At 32.7% G+C, this 10515-nt stretch overlaps 2 protein-coding genes across 2 annotated transcripts; one reads left to right on the top strand and one right to left on the bottom strand.

Moving 5' to 3' along the window:
* Nucleotides 1-6: 6 nt before the first annotated feature.
* On the top strand, nucleotides 7-1441 carry LOC136797043 (ankyrin homolog). Its single transcript, XM_067052494.1, has one exon. The coding sequence runs from the start codon at nucleotides 221-223 to the stop codon at nucleotides 983-985; it is 765 nt and encodes a 254-aa protein (XP_066908595.1). The 5' UTR covers nucleotides 7-220; the 3' UTR covers nucleotides 986-1441.
* Nucleotides 1442-3873: 2432 nt separating this feature from the next.
* Nucleotides 3874-9128, bottom strand: LOC106678522 (putative nuclease HARBI1). The gene is made up of 5 exons (XM_014417071.3): nucleotides 9018-9128; nucleotides 7091-7192; nucleotides 6852-7006; nucleotides 6477-6782; nucleotides 3874-4436 (listed from the first exon to the last, which is right to left on the bottom strand). The coding sequence occupies exons 2-5, from the start codon at nucleotides 7188-7190 to the stop codon at nucleotides 3909-3911; spliced, it is 1089 nt and encodes a 362-aa protein (XP_014272557.1). The 5' UTR covers nucleotides 7191-7192; nucleotides 9018-9128; the 3' UTR covers nucleotides 3874-3908.
* Nucleotides 9129-10515: the final 1387 nt, after the last annotated feature.

The raw sequence follows: 10515 nt of genomic DNA, 5'->3' as shown, positions 1-10515 counted from the left end.
AGGACATGCTGCAGTGGTAAAGGCATTACTTGAAGCCGGGGCTGTGGTAGATTTGAAAGATAAGGACCAGTGCACTGCTTTACATCGTGCAGCACAGGGAGGGCATATAGCAGTGGTGAGAGAGCTGCTTAACGCCCAGGCGGAGGTAGATATCGAAGATAAAGACCAGTGCACGGCATTACATTATGCAGCAAAGGTTGGACATACTGCAGTTGTGAAAATGTTGCTTGATGCTGGGGCGGCCGTTGATAAGATAGATGGGCGGCACAGGACTGCCTTACATTATGCAGTAGAGAATGTAAACAATGCAGTTTTGAGTGTGTTGCTTGATGCTGGAGCAGCGGTGGATATGAAATTCCAATTTAATCGCACTATCGATTGCACTGCCTTACATTGCGCAGCGGAGAGAGGGGATATTGGAATGGTCAAAACGCTCCTCAATTCCGGGGCGGAGGTTGATATAAAGAATTTCAGTCAGCAGACTGCCCTACATTATGCAGCAAAGGAAGGAAACACTGGAGTGGTGACAATGTTGTTGGATTGCGGTGCAGATCCAGGAGCTAGAACAATGTCAGGCCAAACACTGCTAATATTAGCAACTGAAAGTGGGCACTTGGCTATAGTGCAGCTGCTCGTCGACAGGGGGGCTGTAGTTAATGCTAAGGATGATAAAGGGTTCACTGCCTTGCATCGTGCAGCACAGAAGGGAGACACTAAAGTGGTGACAATGCTGTTGGACTGTGGTGCAGATCTAGAAGCTAAGAGCATATTTGGCCATAGACCGCTAATATTAGCATCTCAATATGGCCACTTGGCTGCGGTGCAGTTGCTTGTTGACAGAGGAGCTGCAGTTAACGCTAAGGATAACAGATTTTTCACTGCCTTGGGCTGGGCTAATAAGCGTAAGTACACAGCTATAGCGAACTACCTCAGGTCCAGGGGCGGAGTCACAGGAGTGATAACTGTTAGACTCAATAGAACTTAACTAGTCAGTTAAATTTAGAATTTTGTTTGAATTGAATATATTTGAGATTTAAGAGAGAACTTTTTTTAAATATTTGGTTTAATGATTTATGAAAATTGTAAAAGCATCTTTTTTAAAACAAATAATTTTTACGAAATTTTATGTTAGTTTACTTTATTATTACTGATCAGTTTTTGTAGCTTGTCTTATTTTATTGAATGATATTATACATTTATGTAACCCCAACCACCTTCTCCTCAGTATATAATCCACGGTGAACTATTAACTCATCATTATATATTTTTCATTGAAGTAAAAAAAAAAAAAATGGGGTGAAATAACTCCGTTGGGCTAACTTTGTCTCCTCTTGGGCTAAAATAAGTACTCTATTTTCAGTAAAAAATCATTTATTAGACCCGAAAAAGGGTGAATTATTCTTTTCCACACTTATTTCCTTTAATTAAAAAGACTGATTTAGTTGCTTGTTTTATTTTATTCCTATCATGTTCCTATGAAGTTGTTACACAAAAAATTTAGATTGGTTCACTTAAAAAAAATGGCAACCTGAAATTCTCATTAAGATATTTTCTATATTTATATTATATATATATTATTTTTGATTGCTAATTATTATAAATTGCTGCTTTACTCGAATAGTGGTACATCTTACATCAGAGTTTGGCAAAAATTAGCTCAAGTTGAAACTAATAGCTAAAATTACCATGGATACAATATTTATTTTTCAACGGTTCATTCATGAATAAGGGTCGTATCCATGGCAATTTCAACTATTGCTAACTTTTGACCATCTCTGTCTTACATCATGTTTATTTTAAAGGAGAGTCGTATAAACATTTTAAATATACATTTATTCAAATATTAATATCAAAGTTTATTCTATTCTTCTAATTTTTTGTATATTAGAAAATAAAATAAATAGATAAAAATTACATACAATAATAAGCAGCACTTGGCGGCCATTTTTAGAGTCAGAAGGAATATTTGCTAATATAAAATTAATAAAACATCATTTATATAAATAATTGACTGATTTATTTCAAATTATGAAGAAGATAGTTAGCGGTGCCGTCAAAAGAAAAAAAAAATAGTAAACTATTTGCCAACATTTCGCCCCACTTTGTAGAACTTCATGAGGGCTAAAAACAAACAAAAACAACTAAAAATATTTTGACATAGTAGGATAATAAGATACAAAAAGGTAAATTAAGGTAGGGTTACAATTATGTATATTGTAATATCCTCTTTTATGTGTAAATAATAAAGGTCTAACGAACGAGGCCAAAGGTTCGATTCCAATACCACCAAACACTCTCCGCATACATCCTTCCAGTGATGCCCCTCCAAACCCAATTCCACTAAATCTGTTTTAACGCAATCCTCCCAATTACGTTTCAGTCTACCCCTCGGACATTTACCCGTTGGTTCAGTGCTTATTAACATTTTAGGGATCCGCTTGTTACTAAGCCCAACAACCTTACATTTGTTAAAAATGAACCGGAAACTATTATATCGAATTACGATGATGGTCAGGGGTGCGATCAAGAAAAAAAAGAAAACGAAAAACAGTTTACAACTATTTATTTGCTGACATTTCCCCCCACTTTGTAGAGCTTATTACGTCTCCCGTTCATTTTTAAAGTAATAGTTTGTCTAAGATTTTTTTAAAAATTCTTATCATTGCCTATTTTATTTCTTCTTTTCTTTCATTTGTATATTATTTTCATTATTTATTTGCACAATTTCACTCCACTTTGTAGAACTTCATCAGGGCTAAAAAGACACAAAACACAACTAAAAATATTTTGACATAGCAGGATAATAAGATACAAAAAAGTAAATTAAGACAGGGTTAAAATTATGTAAATATAAGTGAAAAGAAAATTATATATTAGATACATATATTCATTAAAAATGAACAGGAGGCGTAATAAGCTCTACAAAGTGGGGAGAAATATCGGCAAATAAATAGTTGTAAACTGTTCGTTTTCTTTTGACCGCACCTCTGACCATCTTCATAATTTGATATAACAGTCTCGTGTTCATTTTAAACCTAATAGTATGCTCATTTTTTTTTTTATATGCTTATCACTGTCTATTTTATATTAATATTATTTTATTTGTTTCACTTGTATATACATAATTCTAACCCTACCTTAATTTACTTTTTTGTATCTTATTATCTTAGTGTCAAAATATTTTTAGCTGTTTTTGTATTTTTTTTAGCCCTGATGAAGCTCTACAAAGTGGGCCGAAATATTGGCAAATAAATAGTTGTCAACTATTTTTTTGTTTTTCTTTTGACCGCACTACTGACGATCTTCATCATAATTTAAAATTAATAAAAAATAAAAGTTTGAAGTAAGAAGGCAACTAAATAACCTAGAAGAATAAAAAACTTTTTAATAAATAAATTAATTGGTATCCATGTTAACTCTCAGCACTCCTTATTATATCATCAATAGTCAAAGGTTTCGGCCCATTCGGCCATCCTCAAGGAAAAACTTACAATATAAATTTACACCTCACATCCAATTAATTAAGAAAGTTTTGAAGGATATTCTGTCCACATCATTAATTACAAGTCAAATTACACTATTTAGCCACAATTTCATTAATTTTTAAAACTTTTAATTTTAGATCAATTTAATATTAACAACTTATATGATAGTAGTAGTGTTAAGATGGTCTAAAATTAAAAGTTTTAAAATTTTGTTTACTATTTTGTACTTTTCTTGAGCACCACCTGGAATATTTTTCAATAACTATCACATACTATCAACTATTAATCATCCAAGGTGATAGTGAAAGGTAGATTTTCTTTTAAATGTTTAATTTATCACCTGTTCGATAAATGTAACCAATTGTAATAAATAATAATCTTCTTAAGGTATATTTTATAAATAATACTTTATTAATCTAAAATTTAAACAGTAAGTAAGTGTACAAATGCCTCCCTAATCACCATGGCATCCAATTCATCTTCACATTCCTCATCCTTAATATCGAACGTCAATGCAGATTCATCCTCCATGCTGCGTCTCACTTCTTCAATATCACTAGTAAAGTTGTCATCGAGAGAAAAATTATGTAGAACGCAGCAAGCTTTAATAAAATGAACAATAAGAGATATACTCCTTAATTTGATATGGTACAATCGCCTAAATTTTTGTTTAACTATCCTGAAACAATCATCAATAAAACAACGATTCTGACTCAATTTCATATTATAATTTATTTGTTCTCTATTTAAGTGTCCACTATCTCTAAACGGAGTCATTAAATTTTTTAATAATGGATATCGTTTATCCCCGAGTAAAACATACGAGCCACATTTCTCCTGTAAGCTCTGGAAGAGGGGAGAGTCTTTGAAGACTTGGCTGCCTTGCACTGATCCGGGAGAGCCGACAAAAAGATCTATAATTTTATAATTATGATCACAGACAACTTGCATCTGAAAAATTTTTTTTTTAAAGTACAAAATTAAAAAAAAAAATTAATTTGGATGATCCTTCCAAAAATGGGCATTTTGTGTCCTATGTCTCTAGTGCAAGACACAATCATATTTTAGGATTGAGAAGATAAAATGATGTCATTCAATCAGAGTTAGAAAAAAATAGCTATAGTTGAAACTAATAGTTAAAATTGTTATGGATACAATATTTATTTATCAATGAATCATTGATGAATAGGGGGAATAATCCATGGCAATTTTAGCTATTAGTTTCAACTTTAGCTAATTCTGGATTATATATGAATTATTTATTAATATTGAAGACTAAGTTTTTCCCCCCTCCCAAACAGAAGATAAGCACCTTCTGAAGCTTAAATCCTCATTCCTTTGTCATCATTATTTTGAGATTCAACAAAGGAATGAGCTGCTTGATAAAAGAACGGGATTTTCTACTAAAACCCAGATCTATATCAACAACCTCCAAAGCCCCAACATAATAGGAGATCCTGAGCTTGGAATAGGGAGAAGATTTAAAACAATCATGAGCTGAGGGAGGCATTACCTTAGCAATCTCATGTCAGCAAAGGTGTTGGTTTGATTCCAGCCTGGGTGGGTTAACTTTTATTTCCGGGTAGTTCCCTGGAATGGTTAACCTTTCACTAAGGTTAGAATAGGTGGGCTACCTCAAGGGTAACACAGTTTTCCTGCCTTAAGTTTGAGAACATAAGGATGTTAAATCCTAAATTAAAAAAATTTGGGGCGGAGAGTGCATCACACAACTTTCACTGACTAGCCAACTTTAATTGAAAATTATTCATCGGTAATTTAAGAACAGATATTTTTATATTATTTATTATGGCAATTCCGATTCCCGTCTGGGTGGATTGACTTTTATTTTGTGGTAATTCCAAGGAATGAAAAATTGAACTTCCTATTACGATTAGAATAGGCGAGTAAACTTGAGGATAATCCCCTATGTCAAAATAACCAGGTAGGGGGTAAAAATAAAAAAAATTAAAAGTAATTTTAACATATTAATTATTTTACTATGGGATATCATGTTTTAAAGCAAACTTTGCTCTGGTTTATGAAAATACTTAACATGAGTTATAAGTTAAACAATGCTATTTAAAGCAACTACATCTAAACAGTAACAAACAGTTGTGCTTGCAATATAACTGGGCAACGCAGATTAGAAAACTATTATAGAGCTTGTGAATGTTTGACCCAATAGTATTCAATGATTCAGTAAATATCAAAATTAAAATGTGGGAGGTCTTGAATAGATACAGGGAATTTTTCAAAGATAAAGATCTCTCATTATAACGAGAATCGGCCTATTAATCGTGATACATTAGTGTCTTTATTAAATCGAACACTGCTCAAAGCTACCTAGAAATCAGCTGCCCTATTATAGTCTACGTGAGAATAATTTTCCAACCCTCTAGTAAATATGCAATTACTCGAAGTGTCGGTCCACACAAATATACTTTGATCCCACAGAAGCTTTGCCCATCTTGTGATAGCATTGGAGGATTGTTTCCGTTTTTTAACAAACTATCCCGTGCATCAAGAGAACTGAATTCAATACATGCTGAGACTAAGCAATATCAGCCAAAATCAGCTGTATGAATTTCTGCCCATACACTCATGATTGGATCTTAAACTTCTTTTTGTACATGCAACAGAAAACCTTATTGTACTTGGAGCTGAGTACGTACCTTCACAATAAGATGTGTAGTTCTTGTTACTTTTATATAAATATAAATAAATATTTCACAGGCTAACTCTTTTTGTACAGGTGTTGCCTCATAAAAAAAATAAAATAAATAATATTATACTAAAAAATAATCTTTTTCTTGTGAAAACGTCAAAATATCTCAACGTTTTGTTTTGTATTAATTACGATTAATTTTTATGAACTTTTTAAATGAAAATTCCTGAGCCAGTAAACATACCTAGAAATGATTTTAGTGAAAAATATCAACAAAATGCCCAGTTTTGGTTGAACCATATCTTTAGAAGTATTTGTATACATACTTGCATGGAATAATGGCCATTTTTAATTTTGTAAGAGTTAACTTCATAGTCTGGTTTAGCAATTCTAATATGAACCTTATCTATAGCTCCAATAACATTTGGGAAGCCATTATTTCTGAAATAGGCCTCCGATAGTTTTTTCTCTTCATCGGTCGGCCATTTTATAACTTCAGAAGTCAAACTGCTCAAAAAATAAGTGATCCTATTGATTACTCGGTGAAGCGAGCTCAAACTAATGTTGAAATGGTCACAAATCTGCCTGAAGCCAGATGTTTCGTTACCGGCAAACCATAGAAAAATTAAAACCTACAAAAATCCAAAATAGTTAAATAAATTTTGTACATTGATATTTTATGTCTTTAACAATAAACTAACCTGATTGAAGGCAGATATTTTTCCATAGTATCCGTGCTTATCTTTCTTAAATAAAGAACTTTTTCTAAATTTATCAGCAACTCTTTCAGCAACCTCTCGACTGACCCTGAAATGACGAAAAAAAGTTTCCTCGTCGTATGTAGGCACTAGTTTGTCTAATGAGATACAAAATAAAGACAAAATTAGAAATAAAAAATAAATATAAAATCAGAGCATTAACAGTACTAAAATTTAATTACCTAAGAAGTGTGCACTTGTTGTGATGGGGACGACTAACAATTCCAAATCATTCTCACTGATTGAGTTGGAAGCAAGAAAACCTTTCAAATCTGGATCCATCACTGATAAAGATAAACAGAATAAAAAAAAAACTTAGAAGGAGAATACAATATTGCGTTGATACATGTATTACGATGTCCAAATCAAAGTTTGTTAAATTATTTTTACAAGTGGCCCCCTGCGATAGAGGAGAGGAATGCAGAGGAGGAGAAGGAAGCATGGAAGTTAAGTTCACCTATTTCAAAATCTTTTACATCTTCAACATTCATCATCATCAACATCTGTAGTTGCAATTTCAATAGACCGAAATCAAAATTCATTAACTCAGTTTAACCATATATGTTTTCTATCGGCCATAAGATATTGTTGTGATAAGAAAGTGATAATAATGTTAAGTTGATCTGCTGATCTGTAATTAAAAATTTTAAAATTTAGTGAAGAGTGACAAAATAGGGTAATTTTACTGAAATTGATGACCTCGGTAAAATAGCTGGCAAAAAGTTTTTAAATTATTAATCTCAGTTAAAAAATTGTATCCATTGTATTAAGGCACCACTTTATGAGGCTGGGTGGACCCCAGGAGGGCTCCAGAACCCACAGGGTATACTCATGGCTATAGTGAAACAGAAAATAATTATCATCCATACTCAAATTCCAACCCGGGTCCTTGGAGTTAGTAGCATTGTGCTCCCAGACTAAGTAATAAAATAACAAATTATTTATGATGTGCTAAACGTAAAACTCACTCAAACCATAAAACAGTAGGTAGTTTAGAATAACACCACATCGTTAAGGAATCATTTGGCATAACTATAAATAGTACAGGGATAAACTAAAATTAAAATATTTCTACGATCTATATACATCTCACAACCACATGAACTACAGTAGAAATAACACTGAGGAATTATTAGAAATTAAATATATACTAACAATAAAATGACATTCTCACTAGAATCCGTGTGATGAGTACTAATAACAACAAGGTAACAAAAAATTTCACTAAAGAGGAATACTATATTATGTCAATTCCACAACATACTATAATCAGGTAACAGTAAATATGCCCATTATTCAGGAAAAATTCAATCCAACAATGAGACAATTTCAAACATAAAACTGTTCAACACAACAGGATGGAATGTTCTGATATAATAAAATCTAGAAATGGTTGTTAAATGACAAAAGCTCAGTCCTCACATTCTCCTGAAATCATGTAAATTTGTTTATATTTTTCTGGAAAAAGCTGAATCCAGGTTACGCAGTTGTGTATGTGTTATGAATTCACACCTAAATTACAAATAAGTAACTCTTAGGAAAATAACTTTTAACAGACTTATTCACTAAATTAAAAATATACAGAAATTCCATAAAGAGGGATAGAAAAGTATAAAAGAACAAATTACTAGATTACTAGGGACTGATTAAAGACTACACATTACATTATGTCATTATCAATAAACATAAATATGATCCTTCACCAGTACTTAACAATATAAATGGTTCAACAAATGTATTACCTAATTTTTTTAATTTAGCACTTAAAGAGTTAAATGTTGATTAAGAATATGATATAAAAAATCCGTTAGATTAAAAGAAATATGTTATTTTTTTAACAGGAGCATTATTAGTTACTTTGAGGGAACTATGTTAAACCAATTTAATAATTATCAAAGAAAAAAAAAACAGGTAAAAATACAAAATGTGTTGAAACCATGAAATATTTATAAAGAATGCGATAGATTAAAGGAAATATGATATTGTTTTAACAGGAGCATTAATAATCACTTTAAGGGTACTATACTAAAATAATTTAATAACTACACAAGTGAAAAAACGATAAAACACATCTATTAAAATAAAAAAAATATTGACATCTCCATTTACCTGAACAGATTCCCTATGAAACGATAAACTTATTCATTTCACAGTTTGTCATTTGTCAAAGCTAGAGGAGAAACCTGGACAAACATGTAACCTTCTGTGATCGTTACACAGAGGAAGGAATATACTGGAGAGTGTGAGCTACCGGTAAAAGTGAAGGAAAAAAGGCGGTCATTATGGGCACCGTAGGAGTGTCACAGAAGCAATCACTGACTGCCTTCTGTCTCAGTTTCCACTACGTTCACACGAATTTCTCGAGTTTAATAATGTTGATTAACCAAATTACAGAAAATAGTATTTACTAAATTTTATACTCAGTTCACATTTCTTATTAAATGGACGGTGTTTTTAGATAAGTATATTAATGGGAAAAATTCTTATTTACCTTTATGTAAACTTGAGCACCGAGGAGGAGCCATTCTTTACTGAAGAATGGACAATAATAATGGTCATATTATAATGATTTCTGTGATTTTACAATTCAACGATTACAATAAAATTGTAAATTTTAGACATACGATATCCAGTAGATTGGTCTTAAGGAAGCTGCTCCACTACCCAGGGTCGTCTGTGCGTAGTGAAGAATTTTAACCTGCAAGAGGAGGCTCTGATTTTACTGGAACACAGCGGATCTACACCGGATGGTCGATAAATATCCCTGGTGTGGGACAAGAGTAGCACCAGTACAGCGTGGAGCCGAAGATGTGCCCATGACTGGTGATATCATCAAGCAGAGATGGAAACCTGCAGAAAGGCTGCTGAACTGTGAGGGACACATGTGATTCCTCAGCCATAGTGTAGACAACCTATCTAAAGACCCTGGATCCTGATACAAGCTAGGAACTTACTGGGCTCCCTCACTGGTTCAATCATCCTTATGGAGTATAATCGATTCAAAGCAAACAATGGAGTCTTGAATTCGAATAGTCTGACGGTTACGTACAAGGCTAAGCCACGGTGTGTCACCAACCAATGTTCAGAAGCGGTGCCGGTTCGAATCCGGCTTGGATGGATTGAAATTTATTCGGTGGGGGACTCTCGGAATGAATCTTGAACTTTACGCTCCTTGATAGTTGGTAGTACTGTCTACTAAGCAATTCCAGTTAATATGATAGTACAGTCACGATAGCAAATGTCATAGTTTAAAGATGATAGTAACTGTGAGAACTGTTACTATCACTTAAACGATAGTTATAATGACAGCTCAGTAACTTAAGTTTATTACGAGTGATATATACATTAAAAACATTATCAAGTAAATTAAGTCAAACATTAATAATCCACATTAATTAAATTTATTGCGTTCTACAGAGGTGGTTTCTGGTTAGTGACTATGGAGGTTCACACAAATAATCTTCATAATAAGTAACTGAAAATACGATGTAAAATACCACTCACAAGACCAGACGCCTTCAGTTTATATGATTTTACTACTCAGTTTAGGTATGAGTGGAACAAGCTGTGTATAAAGAAGTAGAAGAAGTTTAAAGGGTAATTGTCT

This window comes from Halyomorpha halys, unplaced genomic scaffold (assembly GCF_000696795.3).
Source record: "Halyomorpha halys isolate HHAL.00 unplaced genomic scaffold, Hhal_1.1 Scaffold145.1, whole genome shotgun sequence".
Taxonomy (NCBI): Eukaryota; Metazoa; Arthropoda; class Insecta; order Hemiptera; family Pentatomidae; genus Halyomorpha; species Halyomorpha halys.
This window is presented reverse-complemented; position numbering and strand designations above follow the sequence as displayed.

Excerpts from the sequence above, each read along its gene's own strand:
- LOC136797043 (XM_067052494.1), top strand. The coding sequence starts at position 221 with ATGTTGCTTGATGCTGGGGCGGCCGTTGATAAGATAGATGGGCGGCAC.
- LOC106678522 (XM_014417071.3), bottom strand. The coding sequence starts at position 7,190 with ATGGATCCAGATTTGAAAGGTTTTCTTGCTTCCAACTCAATCAGTGAG. Across the intron at positions 7,007-7,090 it reads AACAAGTGCACACTTCTTAG|ACAAACTAGTGCCTACATAC; the intron begins GTAATTAAATTT and ends GTATCTCATTAG. Across the intron at positions 6,783-6,851 it reads AAATATCTGCCTTCAATCAG|GTTTTAATTTTTCTATGGTT; the intron begins GTTAGTTTATTG and ends GGATTTTTGTAG.